General features: G+C 48.1%; 1 protein-coding gene across 1 annotated transcript; it reads left to right on the top strand.

Annotated features, from left to right (window-relative positions):
* Positions 1–8,293: 8,293 nt before the first annotated feature.
* Positions 8,294–13,283, top strand: SMKR1 (small lysine rich protein 1; the record flags this gene model as incomplete). Its single annotated transcript, XM_030463079.1, is given in 4 exon segments — positions 8,294–8,355; positions 8,910–8,967; positions 13,085–13,217; positions 13,220–13,283. Coding segments are annotated over 3 exon segments (200 nt in total), but the record flags the coding sequence as incomplete, so codon positions are not given.
* Between the last annotated feature and the right edge of the window lie 5,960 nt (positions 13,284–19,243).

Raw genomic sequence — 19,243 nt, 5'->3', positions numbered from 1 at the left:
ATGCTGCCACATACCTTGACACAAGGGACACCTCTCCAGTTGGGGTTGGTTCCTTTTTTCCTTCCTGCACATGGTAAAAAATCTGCAGTGGCTTTTTGGTTTTGGTTTTTTTCTTCATGGAAGCATGGTGCTGTCTCTCGGGATCCCAGAACTTGGAGAGCTCATTTCTTCATCTGAATTTTAGATTCTAAAATATATAAAATATAAAAACATAGCACCTAGTGTTCCTCTGTGTCCCCTAGAGCCTCCTGGTGGTAAAGAAACTCAAGATGACAGAAACACAAATCAATTAACAAACCCCAGCTAAAGGTGGCAGACACGTGGAGGTCTGTTAAGTATTTTAGTGTCAGTGCTGCTGTCAGTGTGTACCTGGCTCCAGAGCCCAGGACCAGCAGTAAAGTCCAGGATTTTCTCTGTGAAAATTAATTTAATATTTTCCTACCTAATGTGCAATTTACTCCTCCAGCCCTGGGAATTCTGCTGTTCCTCTGCATGCTGCCACATACCCTGACACAAGGGACACCTCTCCAGTTGGGGTTGGTTCCTTTTTTCCTTCCTGCACATGGTGAAACATCTGGAGTGGCTTTTTGGTTTTGGTTTTTTTCTTCATGGAAGCATGGTGCTGTCTCTAGGGATCCCAGGACTTGCAGAACTCACTTCAGCATCTCTACTTTAGATTCTAAAATATATAAAATATAAAAATACAGCACCTGTTGTTCCTCTGCATCTCCTAGAGCCTCCTGGTGGTAAAGAAACTAAAGATGACAGAAACACAAATCAATTAACAAACCCCAGCTAAAGGTGGCAGACACGTGGAGGTCTGTTAAGTATTTTAGTGTCAGTGCTGCTGTCAGTGTGTACCTGGCTCCAGAGCCCAGGACCAGCAGTAAAGTCCAGAATTTTCTCTGTGATAATTTAATATTTTCCTACCTAATGTGCAATTTACTCCTCCAGCTCTGGGAATGTTGCTGTTCCTCTGCATGCTGCCACATACCTTGACACAAGGGACACCTCTCCAGTTGGGGTTGGTTCCTTTTTTCCTTCCTGCACATGGTAAAAAATCTGGAGTGGTTTTTGATTTGTTTTTTTTTCTGGTTAACCATATTTTACCCCTTGCTTTGTGATCCCTCTGGTGTTCTCTTTTAGAGTGATTTTTTAAAACAGTTTAATTACCCAGCAACTAGGTGTGAATGTAAAGGAAGTCCTATCAATGTATCCAGATCCTTTTAATAAACTAAGGTCATGAAGGTGTTTCTTCAAGGGAAAAAGGAATTAATTATTTAGGTTGGATATTAGGAACAATTTCTTTATGGAAGGAGTGGTCAGGCATTGGAACTGGCTGCCCAGGGCAGTGGTGGAGTCCCCATCCCTAGAGGGGTTCAAAGGACACATGGATGTGGCACTTGGGGACATGGGCTGATGGTTGGACTTGGTCTTTTCCAACCTTGATGATTAAAGATGATTAAAAAATCAGAAATATGGGAAAGCCTTTGGTATTTGGCTCAAAACACTTTGCCCCCCTCCAGGTGTCTCTTTCCCACAATATTTATGTTGAAAAAAAAAAAAAATAACCAGTGTGCAGGCAATGTGTATTTTCTCCATTTGATATTTAAGTTGTGCTTCATGCAAGGTTTCCATGGCTTGTCAGAGGCTTCTGTTTTTCCTGAGGTAAAAGCAGAATGTTTGTGTGGTAGAGAATGGGATGAACTCTTGTCTTTAAATACTATTTAATTCCACCACCAAAAGCTTTGCTTTTTAGAGTCAGACCTCTACAGAAACCCTGAGCCCCTGTGTAAAGAAGTCACCAGGGCAAGGTGCAACCTTTGACTTCAGCATTTGTGTGGCACCACCTCTTTGTCACAAGGACTGCACTTCTGGTGAGATGTGCCATTTTAGGGAGGTTTTTCTTCTGGAAAGCTGGAAAATGGGGGGTTCTGTTCAGGCTGATAAGAATTGCTGGCCTCACACAGACTCTCTGCAGAGCAGCTGTGGGGCTGAAATGCCAGTTTGGCAGGAACAGAGGGACCCTGGATTTTAATAAGTTTATTCCACTTCCAGATGCAGGGAATTCAAAGAACATGATGCTTTAAAGCCTTCCCTGCAAGGTGTTTGAACATTGTGTTAGCTGAGGCTTCTCTAGAAAACTCCCTTACCCCAACTTTGGGAGTTCTCAGCTGCTGCTTCTTCAGCAGTTCCAGGAAAGCCTCCATCCTGCTATTGCTCTTCTCAAACTGCACACAGTAGCTGTTTAAAACCTCTTTGCTTCACAGTGAGTGGATTTTTCCTCCTTAAAAAGCAAAAAAAAAAAGAAAAAAAAAAACATAAAATCAGAAGAGCTAGGAGGCAGCACTTACAGAGTAATAATTTTGATGTATAGAAAGGAAGTTTCATTTTGGGTGGTTTCTCTTCAGCGGAAGGAACCACATCTGTTATCTTGCTCCAGACATGACTGTGGGTTCCAGGAAACCTCCTGTTTCTCAGCTTCTGTTTTAAATTCTAGATACAGAGCTTCTTTTATTTCAGCCTCCAGGTGGCTGCTGAAGGTTTTGCTGTTGGGAAGTCATTTTCTTCAGTACCTCAGCCCAGATTCTGCTGGTTTTAGCCTTGTTCCCTAAGGACAGAAGGCACATAGTTTCTCAGTCCTCTATAAGCAACTTGCACACTGGTAATTCCATGCAAATTTCAGCTAAAGGCCTCAAAAATACTCATTTATCCTAAAATTAATGGTATTAAGATGTCCTGCCACGACAGCTGCCAAAGCTCAAGCACTTTTCATTCATCCACTTGTAACTACAGCAGTGACTTTGACACCAGGTTTATTATACTCTTAGTTTGCAGAAACTTCCCTTAATTATTTATCAGAAGTTTTGCATGTGTAAACTGTAATTTGTTTTGTAGCCAGGTCCAAGCATCTTTACCAAATGTAACAGTTGAGTGCACAGGCTGATTTTTATCTCCTTTATCTATTTATTATTTCAGACTTTCAGCCTGAATAGTGAGTATGATGTGGTCCCATGGCAGTTGGTTTTGCTAAGAGTAGATAAAGAGTGTGATTCTGATTGCTTCTCATATGTCATGTGGCTTGTTAATAAAAATTACAAAATAATTTTTCCTTAAACACAGTAAAAATAATTCTTTTTCTTGTTATTTCTTTCACTATCCACACCCTAAGACTCACTCAAAGGGGTTTAATTAGAAAAAATCTGCAGACCTCCTTCTTGAGCCAAGCTTCTCCCAGTCTTCTCCTGGTTCTTTTCCTTTATTCACTGGCATTTTGGGTAACAGGATTCCTGAGATTTTTCCTCAGCAGCAAACCTTCTTCTGGCAGGGCTGTTTTCATCTGCAAATGAAAGGAAGTTGCCCATGGCTTGCTAGAGAGAGGAAAGGGAGAGAAACAAGCAGCATGGGAGCTGCTTTAGTAAACTGAGCCACTGAAAACAAAGCCTGAAACCACAGATCTGCCCAGAACAACCCAAACTGTGGCCCTGTGGCAAGGGAAACCTCTTCACAGTTCGTTTTCTACACTGCCCGAAGAGGCTTGGGCTATGAGACAGGGTAAGAGTATCCCTCTTTCCTTCACTGCTAAATACAAAGCTGCTCCATCATTAATTTGAGGAGAAGAGAGATACCTGCTCATTAGCCTCATTAGCTGATAACCCCCACTGATCAGAAAGCAATTCCCTCTGAATAGCACATTCTCCTAGATGCCACTTGTGGCAAAAGGATGCAAAAAAGGATGGCATTTTTCTAGAGGGAAAAAACCCTAACATAGGAAGTAAAAGAATCTGAGGTGGATGTTTTCTTCTCAATGTCTTTCGTATCTTGTTCTGGAAAATGTTGTAACACCTCCAGATTTCAACAGAAAAGGTTTTTTTCCACTGGATTGAGAGAGATCTGGCATGGTATAAACAGCAGTCAGCTGGCCAGCACTCAGACACGTTGCTTTAGAAAGATAAAATGGTGTTTTCCCTTAATTCAATCCCTTTCTCAAGGCAAACAGGTCTAATGATTCCAAACTGGTGCTTTCAAACTTACCTTTCAGAACATCCTCCTCAGCTTTCTCACTCTCTGCCAACACCCATGCTCAGCCACTGTCCTGGTTTGGGCCACCACTGGGTACATTTTGCTGTTGCACTCACTCCTGTCACTCACCTTTCTTAGAATCATAGAATGGGCTGGTTGGAAGGGACCTCAGAGATCATCAAGTCCAACCCATTGATCCACTCCCACTGCAGTTCCCAGCCCATGGCACTCAGTGCCACATCCAGGCTCTTTGGAAAGATCTCCAGACACGGAGAATTCCACTACTTCCCTGGGCAGCCCATTCCAATGCCTGATCACCCTCTCCAGAAGAATTCTTTCGAATCTCCAACCTAAACCTCCCTGGCACAACTTGAGACCTTTTGTGCCCTCTTGTCTTGCTGAGAGTTGCCTGAGAAAAGAGGACCAACCCCCCCCTGGCTCCAACCTCCTTTCAGGGAGTTGCAGAGAGTGATGAGGGTCTCCCCTGAGCCTCCTCTTCTCCAGCCTCACACCTCCAGCTCCCTCAGCCTCTCCTCAGAGGATCTGTGCTCCAGTCCCTTCACGCAGCCCAGTTGCCTCCTTTGGGACCCTGCTCCAGCACCTCAATCTCCTGCCTGAGCTGAGGGGCCCCAGAACTGGACACAGGACTCAAGCTGTGGCCTCCCCAGAGCTGAGCACAGGGCAGAATCCCTTCCCTGGACCCTGCTGGCCACGCTGATTCCTGAGCCAGCCCAGGGAATGCCATTGGCCTTCTTGGCCACCTGGGCACACTGCTGGCTCCTCTCAGCTTCCTGGCAATCCAGACTCCCAGGTCCCTTTCTGCCACTCTGTGCCCAGCCTGGAGCTCCCCATGGGGTTGTTGTGGCCAAAGGGCAGGACCGGCCCTTGGAATGTTGAACTTCATCCCATTGGGATCAGCCCAACTCTCCGTTGTTCCAGGTCCCTCTGCAGAGCCCTCCCTGCCTTCCAGCTGATCCACAATCCCCAGCTTAGTGTCATCTGTGATTTGCTGATGATGGACTCAATCCCTCATCTAAATCATCACTAAAGATATTGAACAGCACTGGGCCCACAACTGATCCCTGGGATGGACCACCACAGCCGCCATTTTGACCCCTGCCCACTACCCCCCCCCGTTCAGCACCATCCACTCTCTGGGCCCGTTCCAGCAGTTCCTGACCCAGCACAGGGTGCTCCTGGCTGATCCAATGGGCTGACAGCTTCCTTTCAGGAGGATGCTGTGGGAGACGGTGTCTTTTGATATTTAATCTACATGCAGTGATAATGATTTCCTTCAAATGTTTTCACCCTCCTTCCCCTTCTTTCATGACACCTTTACTCCTCTTCATGTTTTATTGGGTCTTTTCAATTTCTTTTATTTCATTTCTGGTTGTTCTTCTGATCACTCTTGTTAAACTGCATTTACTCAGTCACTGCTCTGGCATTCCTTCTCGTATCCTCTTCTATTTTGTGCTGAAATACTGCCCTGCATCATTGTATGCCATTAGGTTGCCCTGTCCCCTTCGTATTTGTATCTCCCTTAGCTAAATCTGTTCACTTTTCTATCAGAAGTAAAAAAATTCTTTACAGAGCCTTGCATCCCTTTCTCCCCACTGCATCACTTACATGGAACCGGGCAGCAAAGTGAGTGCTTGTTAATCATATTATTCCTGTGAGATGGGAATTTGTTTTTTGTATAAAACAATAAAATGTGTAGTTCCCAGGAAAAGAGCAGGGAAAATGGGTGTATTTTATTTATATTATTTATTTTTTGTGGGTCAGATTTGCAATCCCCTACTACAGTCCCTTCCAAAATTTATTTAAAGTGTCTGTACATAGCAGGTTGTAATATGTACAACTTCATAACCAGCAAAGACTCTCATATCTAAAAGAAAATTTATAAACAGGCATCTCTACTCCTAAAAGTGCTTTTTTCAAAAGAGGAATTACAATGCTGGTCTCCAGTACTTACTGTTGTATTAAGTGATGAACTTTTCTCATATCTGAAACTTATTTTATAGCCTCCAGCTCCCAAAAATTGTTGTGACAGTGCAAAGACCTGTTTCCTTAGGAAATGTTCACTAAAATTAAAAAAAAAAACCTCCAGCCTTTTCATAGAATCATAGAATCATAGAAATTAGCCGGGTTGAAGGGACCTCAGAGATCATCTAGTCCAACCCTCGTGACCCACCGGAGCAGTTGCTAGACCATGGCACTGAGTGCCACATCCAGTCTTTTTTAAATGTCTCCAGGGACGGAGAATCTACCACCTCACCGGGCAGTCCATTCCATAGCCTGATCACCCTCTCTGAAGAAATTCTTTCTAATATCTAACCTAAACCTCCCTGGCACAACTTAAGACTGTGTCCTCTTGTCTTGTTGAAGGTCGTCTGTGAAAGAGTCCAGTTCCCACCTTGCTACAGCCTCCTTTCAGGTAGTTGTAGACAGCAATGAGGTCTCCCCTGAGCCTCCTCTTCTTCAGGCTGAACAGCCCCAGCTCTCTCAGCCTTCCTCATAGGGCCTGTGCTCGAGTCCCTTCACCAGCCTGGTTGCCCTCTTTGGACCTGTTCCAGGACCTCTACATCCTTCTTAAACTGAGGGGCCCAGAACTGGACACAGTACTCGAGGTGTGGCCTAACCAGTGCATGAGCACAGGGAAGAATCCCTTCCCTGGACCTGCTGGTGACGCTGTTCCTGAGCCAGCCCAGGATGCATTGGCCTTCTTGGCCACCTGGGCACACTGCTGGTCCTCTTCAGCTTCCTGGCAATATCAGACTCCCAGGTCCTTTCTGCCACTCTGTGCCCAGCCTGGAGCTCCCCATGGGGGTTGGTTGTGGCCAAAGTGCAGGACCCCGGCCCTTGGAATGTTGAACCTCCATCCCGTTGGGATCATCCAACTCTCCAGTCTGTCCAGGTCCCTCTGCCAGAGCCTCCTGCCTTCCAGCTGATCCACACTTCCTCCCAGCTTTTATGTCAAAAGAAGAGCTTTAAAAATATAAGTGCTTACATATCAGAAGCTGATGGACGTAAGTGTCTAATATTGAGATCAAAATAAACTATGATCTAGGCAGACTTATTTAGTTTAGCAATTATGAGGTTTTTTTTTTTTTCCCCCTGTGAGGTGATGGAGATGCTGCTGATTATTTCTCACTTGTGCTTTTTGATTCTTAATAAAAAAAATTAAATCAAAATTCTTAAAAATTAGATTTTTAAGATTTTTAGCACTTGGCAAGTGAAAGGTTGGTGCTGAGGGATACAGACCCCTGCCCACCATCCTCTCTCCAAAGCTTTGGAAAAACATCATTACAGCTCTGAAACAAATGCCACCTCTAATAAAAGGCACTGAAATAAGAACTTTCAAGCTCCTTGCTCCTCTGAGCCCTCCACCTCTTTCCTTGGGTCTCAGATTTTGGCTTAATTTTAACCACTCTATGGGGATTTCTTGAAAACGGCGAAACTGCGGCTGTCGGAGGAGGCAAAAGCAAAGGGCTGAGGGTTTTTTTTTTTCAGATATTTCTGAGGTGAAGGACACTGGTTTCTTGAAAACAGCAAAACCGCGGGTGTTGGAGGAGGCAAAAGCAAAGGGCTGAGAGGTTTTTTTTTCAGATATTTCTGAGGTGAAGGACACTGGTTTCTTGAAAACGGCGAAACTGCGGCTGTCAGAGGAGGCAAAAGCAAAGGGCTGAGGGGGTTTTTTTCAGATGTTTCTGAGGTGAAGGACACTGGTTTCTTGAAAACGGCGAAACTGCGGCTGTCGGAGGAGGCAAAAGCAAAGGGTTGGGGTTTTTTTCAGATATTTCTGAGGTGAAGACCACTGGGTCAGCTGGTGAACCCCAGACACCCTCCTCACCATTTCCACAGCGCAGCAGCAGAGGGTGAAGGTGCCAGGCGGCAGAAGCCTAACACCTCCCAACCACCGGCTTTTTTTCGCCTATTTTTGTGAAAATTAACTTCAGAGCCTACCAAACGCCACTCTTTCCCACAGCCTCTTACAAACACAACTTCTTTCCCCCCCTTCTCCCCCTCACAGCTCTCCACACGTTGCGGGAAGGCTGCGGGGCGGCCTCTCCCCTCAGCGCCGCTTTTCCCGCCCTTTTTCCTCAGGCGGCCGTTGGCAGCGGCGGCGCCGCCCCTCACTGCGCATGCCTGGGGCGGGTGTTACCATGGCAACGCGGGCGTCGGGGAAAGGGGGGGGGCGGGCTGGGGTTGGGGAAAGGTTGAGATCGGGATCGGTACCGGGATTGGGATCAGAACCGGGATCGGGATCAGTACCGGGATCCCCAGCCCGGTTTAGTGATCGGAGCACGCCGCCAAGGCAGCGCGGAGGCTCCGGTGAGCTTCGGTGCAACGCGTTGTGTCGGGATGAGGTGTCCGTCAGGCGGGCTGAGGGAAAGTTGTGGGGAAATGGTGGCGAGGGGGTGTGAGGAAAAGGCTCCACAGCTTCGGTTTTATTCAGGCAGTGTTAGGAAAGGTCCTTGGCTGTGCTTCGCGGGGTGTCCTGCCAGCAGGGTTGGGGTGCGGTGAGCCTGGAGCTGGGGGCAGCTTGGATATTGTTCATTGAATTCATTTTTCAGGTTTCTGGTACCGAGCTGAGGTTCGGGTTTTCCTTCCCCTCCCTTTCCCTCATCTCAGTGTTGTATTGATAAAGGGAAACCTGCAGAAAATCTCAGAATCCTGGCAGAATTAGGAGATAACTTCACAGGTTCTTAGGCATGGCACACCTCGACCTGTTTGTGCATAGATCTGACTCATAAGGTTTTTGTAATAAAATATATATATTTATATAACTCATAACTTGTTTTTTTATTCGTTAGCTGTAAAGTTTAGGGGCAGTTACACTCATTTCTTGTGCAGTGTGTAACCCACTGCTTGATTCTGTATTGCAGGGTCCATCCTCAAGCCTTGATGTGGAATCCCTCCCAGCAGTGAAAGGACATAACCATGGTGAGACAGGTTTTGATGCTTTTGAAGTCCATTCCCAGCACTTCTTCAAGAAAAAAAGGAGTGAATATCCAACAGGTTTCTTCCTAGGCTTGCAGGACATCAGCTGGGCTGCCCAAATTCATGCTGTGAGGATTTGTCTCAGTACAGGGTAAACATGGAGCTGCAAGTCACAAAAAAGAGCATAAGGCTGGAACAGCTCTGTTCTCTCAGGCTGAGAGATTTGGGATTGTTCAGCCTGGAGAAGAGAAAGCTCCAGGGAGGCTTTATTGCTGTCTTTCAATATTTAAAAATATTTCCAATGCATGGAAGGAAGAAGAAGGGGGGGAAAAACCTTTTAGCAGAGCCTGTAGCTGTATTACAAGGGGTGATGTTTTTAGACTCAAACAGGGTAGATGCAGATTTGATTTAAGGAAGAAATTGTGTGCTAGGAGAGTGGTGAGACACTGGCACAGGTTGCTCAGAGAGTTAGTGGATGCTTCATCCCTGGAAACATTCAAGATCAGGCTGGATGGGGCTCTGAACAACCTGGTCTAGTTGGAGGTGTCCCTGCTCCTTGAAAGGTTCCTCCCAACCCACACTGTTTGTGATTTTATGTGTGCAAGTATGCAAATCTTTCTGGTTTTTAGCTTTGCTTGCTGTTTTAGGCTGCAAAATTTTGCACACATCTTCATAAATCTGGAAGCTGAAGAGGAGCCAGCAGTGTGCCCAGGTGGCCAAGAAGGCCAATGGCATCCTGGGCTGGCTCAGGAAGAGCGTGGCCAGCAGGTCCAGGGAAGGGATTCTGCCCCTGTGCTCAGCTCTGGGGAGGCCACAGCTTGAGTCCTGTGTCCAGTTCTGGGCCCCTCAGCCCTCAGGAAGGAGCTTGAGGTGCTGGAGCAGGTCCAAAGGAGGCAACTGGGCTGGGGAAGGGACTGGAGCACAGATCCTCTGAGGAGAGGCTGAGGGAGCTGGGGGTGTTGAGGCTGGAGAAGAGGAGGCTCAGGGGAGACCTCATCACTCTCTCCAACTCCCTGAAAGGAGGTTGTAACCGGGTGGACGTTGGTCTCTTTTGCCAGACGACTTTCAACAAGACAAGAGGGCAGGGTCTCAAGTTGTGCCAGGGGAGGTTTAGGTTGGAGATGAGAAAGAATTTCTTTCTGGAGAGGGTGATCAGGCATTGGAATGGGCTGCCCAGGGAAGTAGTGGATTCTCTGTGTCTGGAGCTATTTCCAAAGAGCCTGGATGTGGCACTGAGTGCCATGGGCTGGGAACTGCAGTGGGAGTGGATCAAGGGTTGGACTTGATGATCTCTGAGGTCCCTTCCAACCCAGCCATTCTGTGATTCTATGATTCTATGAAATCCTCAGTCCTTACTGCTTGTGGGTAAATGCAAATTCTGCTCAAACGTGGATTTCCCAGGACTTTCAGAGAGCATTCAGATGTCACACTGGGTTTTGTAGGTTAAAAACTCACAAGAGATGGTGGTGGGAAGCCTGATCTGTGCAAGTCCTCTCTCTACATGCTGGAAAGGATGCTCTGCTCAGCATCAGATGCCACTTTTCAGGAGAGGTGGGAGCCAGAAGACAAGACAGCTGCTGACAGTGATTGAGAACATTTAAAACCTGGAGGGGAGAGGTTTTGTGCTGCAGAGGGGCAGCAGAGGCAGCTCCAGATAAAAGCCATTCCCTGGTTCTCACCACAGACTTCTGACAACATTTTGCCCTTACCTGTAAGCACCTTTTTTATTTTGACAGGTGAGCTGCAGGCTAAATTCTGACCAGGAGCCTAATTTAGCTCAGAAAATCCAGCAGTGACCCTGCTGGGAGTGTGCTTCAGGTGACTGGCTGAAAAATCTGACACAAACATCTCCTCTGTGAAGTGTGCACATTCCAGCACATCAAGTATTGAACAAATTCTGTCCAATTAAGGTCAGCAAACAAGGTTTGTTGCCTTCTTAACATCTCTCTGAGCTCAAGCACTTTGCAGTCTGCATAACTGAAGTTTAGGAAAAGAATCTGCTCTCAGGTGCAGCTCAACCTTTTGTATTTTCTCTGTTCCTTTTGTGGGTAGTGGTTCTGTGTGGTTTGTGTAGAACTCTTGACTTTATTTTTTCCTTTATGCACACATATTCCTTCACATTGTGATCTCAGCTGGTACTGAAGATTGTTCCCCTGACCTCATCTCAGAGCACAACTCTTCATCACTTACCAGTACTCTTCAGAAAACATGCTACCTGTACTGCCTTCCCCTGTTTTATGACACATAGAATCACAGAATCACAGAATGGCTGGGTTGGAAGGGACCTCAGAGCTCATCAAGTCCAACCCTTGATCCACTCCCACTGCAGTTCCCAGCCCATGGCACTCAGTGCCACATCCAGGCTCTTTGGAAATCTCCAGACACGGAGAATCCACTACTTCCCTGGGCAGCCCATTCCAATGCCTGATCACCCTCTCCAGAAAGAAATTCTTTCTCATCTCCAACCTAAACCTCCCCTGGCACAACTTGAGACCCTGCCCTCTTGTCTTGCTGAGAGTTGCCTGGGAAAAGAGCCAACCCCCCCTGGCTCCAACCTCCTTTCAGGGAGTTGCAGAGAGTGATGAGGTCTCCCCTGAGCCTCCTCTTCTCCAGCCTCAACACCCCAGCTCCCTCAGCCTCTCCTCAGAGGATCTGTGCTCCAGTCCCTTCCCCAGCCCAGTTGCCTCCTTTGGACCTGCTCCAGCACCTCAATCTCCTTCCTGAGGGGCTGAGGGGCCCAGAACTGGACACAGGACTCAAGCTGTGGCCTCCCAGGCTGAGCACAGGGGCAGAATCCCTTCCCCTGGACCCTGCTGGGCCCACGCTGTTCCTGAGCCAGCCCAGGATGCCATTGCCTTCTTGGCGCACCTGGGCACACTGCTGGCTCCTCTTCAGCTTCCCTGGCAATCCAGACTCCCAGGTCCCTTTCTGGCACCTGTCCCAGCCTGGAGCTCCCCATGGGTTGTTGTGGCCAAAGTGCAGGACCCGGCCCTTGGAATGTTGAACCTCATCCCGTTGGGATCAGCCCAACTCTCCAGTCTGTCCAGGTCCCTCTGCAGAGCCCTCCTGCCTTCCAGCTGATCCACACTCCCCCCAGCTTGTGTCATCTGTGAATTTGCTGATGATGGACTCAATCCCCTCATCTAAATCATCATGTGGCCTTTCTGGCTGTATCTGTGCTATTTTTTTTTCTAATGAGGCTGCTTGGGTCTTTTAATTACTCTGTTCAAAACTAAACAACAGCAATAGATGGGCAGGTGCCTAAAGCACCTTGGTGTGTGCTGCAAGTGCTCTGTGCACCAAACCAGAGACTAAATGCCTCATCACTCATGATGTGTAAATACTCCTGTTCAGCCTTTTTCTCTGGAATTAGCTCTCTGTCCTTGGTGGCCTTGGGACACTGCCCATCTTCTGCCTCTCTCTTGCCATCACCATTTTCCTACCTGCACAAAGGTCCCTGCTGCTCCTTCAGGTTTCTGCTGCTCAGTCCTTTGGAGGCAGCACCTTCCACTCAGACCTTCTCTGGAGTGGCCAGGATGGGTGAGAATACAATCCAGGGAGTGAATCAGACTCCAACAAATCCCTCTTGAATCAGCTGGAGGTAACCAAAGTATTTTCTTGGCCTGCTCTTGGGTTTGGGTGAGTCCTGGCAACACCTCCTTCCACCACAACACAAGAGCAGAGCTGCTGCTTAGATTTGTCTGCTCATGGCAGAGAAGCAGCCACAACCCAGCACCTGGAAAAGGCCACAGGGGTGGAAGGAAAAGCTGCAAATGTCAGCAGGCTGAGTGGGTCAAGGCACAACATGAAGCTTAGTTCACTTTTGTAATGCATTAATTTAAAAAAAAGGTTTAAAAAAAGATTTCTGTTGGGCACAAACCTTTTTGGATCAGACAGAAGCACAGGGCACCATTAATCAGCTCCATCTGATGGTTTTTAAAGATTCTTACAGCCTGCAGAGCAAAATATGGATTTGGTGAAAGTGTCTTAAGGCTCCAAAATTACCACAAAGTAGAGGAGTCTGTGATCAGGGACCTCTGGGCTGATGTCTTGGGATCCTCTACCCAGAAGTGAGCTGATAAAGTGACTGAGTGGGTTTGTGGTTGTTTTCTCTCTGCAGGCAGGGAAGAGTAGCAAACCCAAGGGTCGCAAAGGCAAAGGCTCCAAGAAGAAACAAAAGAAGGAGGAGAAGGAAGTAGATCTCCTCAGCCCAGCTGCAATGCTCAATGCTTACTACATCTGTCACAATGCCCCTGCCTTCTCCAGCTCCGGGGCTTTCCCTGGCCTGGTGCCCCCAAAAAGAAGGGGAAGAGAGGAAAGTAACCACCTGGCTGGAAAGCAAAGGATTTTGTGAACATCAAGCTCCCCAGTGAAGAAGAGACTTTTTTTCTGGATGAGACTCCTAGTGACCTCTCCAGTGGTTAGCTCCACACAAAGCCACTCTTATTATAGCTCAAGCACGGGGTGACAAGTGGTGAGTGACACTGTGCCATTGTCATTTCAGCTCTGGCTCTCCACTCTCCAGCTCTTTGTGGATTAAAGCACTGTGCCTCAGCAGTCTGAAGGGTTTGGAGTGGGCTTTGCTTTTGTTTTCAGCTCTTCTCTTACAGCTGGGTCCCTCTGCCTGGTTCAACCAGTGCTGGTGGAAACTTGAGCTCAGAAAGTGCAAGATTGGCAGCATTGGGTATGATTTCTGTAACAGCAGCTTAGCTGAGTCACCCCAATGCTGCAGAGTCAACAATCAATGCTCTCTGGGGCAACAGAACCCCAAGATGCCATCTGTGTATCTGAATCTATTAACCAGGTTCTAAAGGCAATGCCTACATCTGGTCAGATGAACAGGACTTGAATCATAGAGTGGTTTAGGTAGGAAGGGACCTTAAAGCTCCAGTTCCAATCCACCTGTATGAGAAGGGACACCTCCCACAGCCCAGGGTGCTCCAAGCCCCATCCAACCTGACCTGAGACACTGCCAGGGATGGGGCAGCCCCAGATTTTCCTTTTCTCATCAGAAGATCCCATCTGCTGGCAGCTGATCCTCCAGAGACTCCAGCACCACCACCACAAACCTCAGGTTCTTCTGAAGGGCCATTTGGGGGCTCAGCTCAGCTCCTCCATACAGCCCTGAGAAGGCTCAGGACAGAGTTGGGGAATGCTTTGGGTTCAAAGGACCTTAAAGATCATTTAATTCCACCCCACTGCCATGCTCCCATCCAAGGTGTCCATGAAAGCTTCCAGGGATGAGGGAACCCTAATTAATGCTCCTTGACTTAATGAGCATGGAATCCTGGAAGGGTTTGGGTTGGAAGGGACCTTAAAGCTCCCAGTCCCAAGGGGACAACCCAGGGACCCCTCCCCCAGCCCAGGGGGCTCCAAGCCCCATCCAACCTGACCTGAGACACTGTCAGGGATGGGGCAGCTCCTCTGAGCAACCTGTTCCAGGGTCTCACCACCCTGGCATGAGAGGTTTTCTTTCTAATAGCTCATTTAAGTCTTTCCTCTTTCAGCTTAAATCTATTCCCCCTCATCCTGTCACTCCTTGCCCTTGTAAAAAGTCCCTCTTTAGGTACTAGAAGGTGCTCTGAGGTCTCCCTGGAGCCTTCTTTTCTCCAGGGTGAAAACCCCTGAAGCTCCAATGAATTTCCAGCTCTCATTTGGCTGCAGTTAAAATCTGGAGAAATCAGTTTAGGTGTTACCAGTGGTGCTGTTCCACCCAGAGGTGATCATCCACCTCTGCCCCAGGTCTCTTCCTCCTGGTTAGTGACCCCAAGCTTTGTGTCACAGCTCACTTGTTCTGCTCTGGCTCCTCCACATGGATTTAACACAGACAGGGAGCAGCACAGGAGAAGCTGCACATGGCTCCCACATTCTTACACCAACTGGAAGGATGGATGCAGTAGAGTGAGAATGTGTCTGGAACTGATGGAGGCTTTGGAGAGTTGGGAAGGAATAGAGAAAGGCTGGGATTTTGGAGAAGGCTGGAAAAAGAGAATCAGCAATGGGCTGGAGCTACTGTGAGGGGAGATGTCACAGAATGATAGAATGGTTCAGGTTGGAAGGGAGCTCAGAGCTCATCTCCTCCAAGCTCCATGCCAGGGACACCTCTCATCCAGCCCAGGTTGCTCCAAGCCTCATCCAGCCTGGCCTTGAACACAGGAAGGGACAATGGGACACCTGAGGGGAGGCAGAGAACATCTCTCAGTCCCCAAATCCTCCAAGACCTTCACTGCCAGGCAGACAGGACCATGAGGATGTCCCCAAGCTGGGTGTTGGTTTGAGCTGCAGGAGTTTAAATTACATCAAGACAAGAGGGCAGGGTCTCAAGTTGTGCCAGGGGAGGTTTAAGTTGGAGATTAGAAAGAATTTCTTTCTGGAGAGGGTGATCAGGCATTGGAATGGGCTGCCCAGGGAAGTAGTGGATTCTCCGTGTCTGGAGATCTTTCCAAAGAGCCTGGATGTGGCACTGAGTGCCATGGGCTGGGAACTGCAGTGGGAGTGGATCAAGGGTTGGACTTGATGATCCCTGAGGTCCCTTCCAACCCAGCCCATTCTATGATTCTGTGGTCCTTCTGCTCAAGTGTCACAACACTGAAGAATTGGGAGTTTGTCCACACTAAATTAGGGAATCTGCAACTCATCCAGCCCAGGTTGCTCCAAGCCTCATCCAACCTGGCCTTGAACACCTCCAGGGAGGGGGCAGCCACAACTTCTCTGTTGTGGCAATCTGTTCCAGAGTCTCAGCACCCTCCTCCTGAAGAACTTCTTCCTCAGATCCAGGCTGAACCTCTTCTCCTGCACTTTCAAACCATTTCCCCTTCTCCTAGCACCCCTTCCTGCTTCCCCTTCTTCCCCTCTCCCTCTTTGCTTCAGCATCCTGGGAGGATTCCATCCCTTCCTCTGCCTCTGCTCCTGATCCATCCCAGCCTGAATCTGTGTGTTCCTGCCTCCAGCTCCCAACTGCTCCTGACCCCAGGATTCCAGCCTGGACTTTCCCAGAGCTGCCCTGCAGCCCCAGTGGGGATGGGAGAGTTCTTGGGGAAAGGGGGAGGAACCTGGGATCAATTTTCCTGTAGATTTGTATAGATTGAGTCATTTTCCTATTTCTCATTCCTGTTCATTAAAGTTGTGTAGTTTAGTTCCCAACCCATCAGTCTCTCTCCCTTATTCTCTCTCCTTTCTTTATCAAGGAGGAGAGAGACATTAATAGTGTCTGTTATTCAGTTTAATTGCCAGGGCAGTGTTAAACCCTGACAACAGCTTTCCAGTGTATCTGAAAAGTTCCCATTTATTAGAGACAGCAGATAAGAAACCCTTCTGACCTTCTCAAACTGAAAAATGAAGTTTCTTTTTTACTTTTCCATTACACCTCCCTCGTGCCTTGATCCATCTCAGTTTTTGCATGGAATTCAGGGCTCTCTGGTGATTAATAAAACCCAAGAGCCATCTCTAAAGAAAAGTTTCTACTTCAAATGGCTCAATTCTCTATCTGAAGATGCTCAGAGTGCTGCTGGCTTCTAAGGGAGAGGCTTTGCCTGGCGTGGAGGTGACTTTAAAGGGACTGCTGGAGGACACACAGATATTTCTGTTGTATCACAACCTGCAAACATTTGGTTTTTTGGGATGAGTTTTCCTGCCTGCAGGGCTGCAGATCACAGAAGCTGAGTTGATGATGAAGAAAACCTTTTCTGCTCAAATCAGCAATGAATCTTGGAGGCAACTGGAAGGTGGAAGGAGCCCTTTGCTTTGCAGGGTGCCAGGGGATTTCTCTAGATTGTGCTTAACACTTGGAAAGAGTTAAAGTTTTTCTGGCACTGGGGTTTCCTTTGTTTTGCTGTGAGTGCACAGGGTGCTGCCTGGGTCCACGGGGTTAACATTTCCTGGAGGAAAGTTGTAGACCAAAGCCCTGCTGTTAAAAATACATGGGATGTTGTTGCTGTGTGTGCCTGTGGGTGGGACACAGAGTCATGGGATTTATGTGATGTAAGCAATGGCTGGGCATAAATATAAAATGTCTAAAAATAAGATATTCACCCAATTTCTCACTAAAATATTTCAAGCCCTGTGTGAGCAGCTTCCTTTCTTAATCCTCCCCTTCAGTCAGCATTTCTGTATTGCCTGGTGTCTCCTGGCAGGTTGTTTTTACATAAAGTGAAAATATTGTACAGAGAGAATCCAGAGGCTGGAGCAGCTCTGCCAGGAGGAGAGGCTGAGGAGCTGGGAGTGTTGAGCCTGGAGAAGGCTCCAGGGGGACCTTGGAGCTTTCCAGACCTTGATCTCTTTCTTGCTTTAGAATGCTGATACCTGGAGGAAACAGTTGGTAGTGTGTGGTGTGATCAGAGACTTCTTGGTGGGTGATGGGGAAGCAAAACCACTGAGTAAATGCTGAGGAAGACATTGCTGCACACAGAGAAGAAATCAGTATTGCCAATGACATCTCTGGTTCAGCAGAACATGGCAACTGCAGACACTGAGCAAGGACACAGGATCCCCACCAGGATTTTCTTGACCATGGAGAGAAAACAAAGCCAGTGGAGCAGTGCAGCAGCCACACACCTGTGATGGCACCTGGTCAAGACCTCTTCCTGGAGGAAACATCTTTAGCTGGAGAAACAGCACAAGACTTTACAGGCCTTGGTTGGTTTGGGCTCAGCATTTGAGAGCTGATTTTTCTGTTCTCCATAAGGTGAAGTTACCTGGAAGTAGGAAAGCTGCTGCTGCACCTTCTCCTGCAGGGAAGTCAATGAATAGGGGCCTTGAGCCAGAGCTCCTTGCTCTGCAGGGGAAGCACCTCAGATGTTCAGCCCTGAGAAACCAACTGAAATTCTGATGTGGTCCTGCCTGCACCTGGCAGTGCTGCTCCATGGGTGTGCTCAGTCCCTCAGGGATCCCCCAGAAATGGCTGTGAGAGCAGAGCCAAACATTTCTCCTCCAGTCCTGGGGTCAGTTCTGGGCTCCTCATGACCAGGAGGACATTGAGGGCTGGAGAGTGTCCAGAGAAGGGAATGGAGCTGGGGAAGGGGGGGAAACAAGTCCAGAGGAGGCCACAAAGATGATCCAGGGGCTGGAGCAGCTCTGCCAGGAGGAGAGGCTGAGGAGCTGGGAGTGTTGAGACTCCAGGGGGACCTTAGAGCTGCCCCCCAATCCCTGAAGGGAACCTCCAGGAAGGCTGCAGAGGGACTTTTCAGAAGAGTGTCCAGTGCTAGGAGAAGGGGAAATGGTTTGAAAGTGCAGGAGAAGAGGTTCAGCCTGGATCTGAGGAAGAAGTTCTTCAGGAGGAGCATGCTGAGACTCTGGAACAGATTGCCCAGAGAAGTTGTGGCTGCCCCCTCCCTGGAGGTGTTCAAGGCCAGGTTGGATGAGGCTTGGAGCAACCTGGGCTGGATGAGTTGCAGATTCCCTAATTTAGTGTGGACAAATTCCCAATTCTTCAGTGTTGTGACACTTGAGCAGAAGGGTCATAGAATCATAGAATGGGCTGGGTTGGAAGGGACCTCAGAGCTCATCAAGTCCAACCCTTGATCCACTCCCACTGCAGTTCCCAGCCCATGGCACTCAGTGCCACATCCAGGCTCTTTGGAAATAGCTCCAGACATGGAGAATCCACTACTTCCCTGGGCAGCCCATTCCAATGCCTGATCACCCTCTCCAGAAAGAAATTCTTTCTAATCTCCAACTTAAACCTCCCCTGGCACAACTTGAGACCCTGCCCTCTTGTCTTGATGTAATTTAAACTCCTGCAGTTCAAACCAACACCCAGCTTGGGGACATCCTCCTGGTCCTGTCTGCCTGGCAGTGAAGGTCTTGGAGGATTTGGGGACTGAGAGATGTTCTCTGCCTCCCCTCAGGTGTCCCGTTGTCCCTTGAGCCTTCCTGTGTTCAAGGCCAGGTTGGATGAGGCTTGGAGCAACCTGGGCTGGATGAGAGGTGTCCCTGGGCATGGATCTTGGAGGAGATGAGCTCTGAGCTCCCTTCCAACCTCAACCATTCTGTGATGCTACAGATCTTTGTGCTACATCAGAAAGGGCTGAGAAGTGGCAGGAATCCTTTTGTCTCATTACTCACTTTAAGAAGTGCTCTGGTTCTTCTTTCCAGCTTGGAGGAGGACAGTTGAGGACTCTTTTGCTCATAAGTTCCCATAATGAAGAGGCTACTGTGGTGAATTATAAAGGAGAAACTTAGATCTAAACTGCATATTCCATGCTGAAAGTAACTGGGATTGGCAGAAGGAAATTAAAGAAAGTTTTCAGTAACTTCGCTCCTGTCTCATGTGCTCATTTAA

The sequence above is a fragment of the Calypte anna genome, chromosome 1, assembly GCF_003957555.1.
Source record: "Calypte anna isolate BGI_N300 chromosome 1, bCalAnn1_v1.p, whole genome shotgun sequence".
NCBI lineage: Eukaryota > Metazoa > Chordata > Aves > Apodiformes > Trochilidae > Calypte > Calypte anna.
Note: the sequence above shows the minus strand (reverse complement) of the source record. Positions and strands in the feature narration are given on the sequence as shown.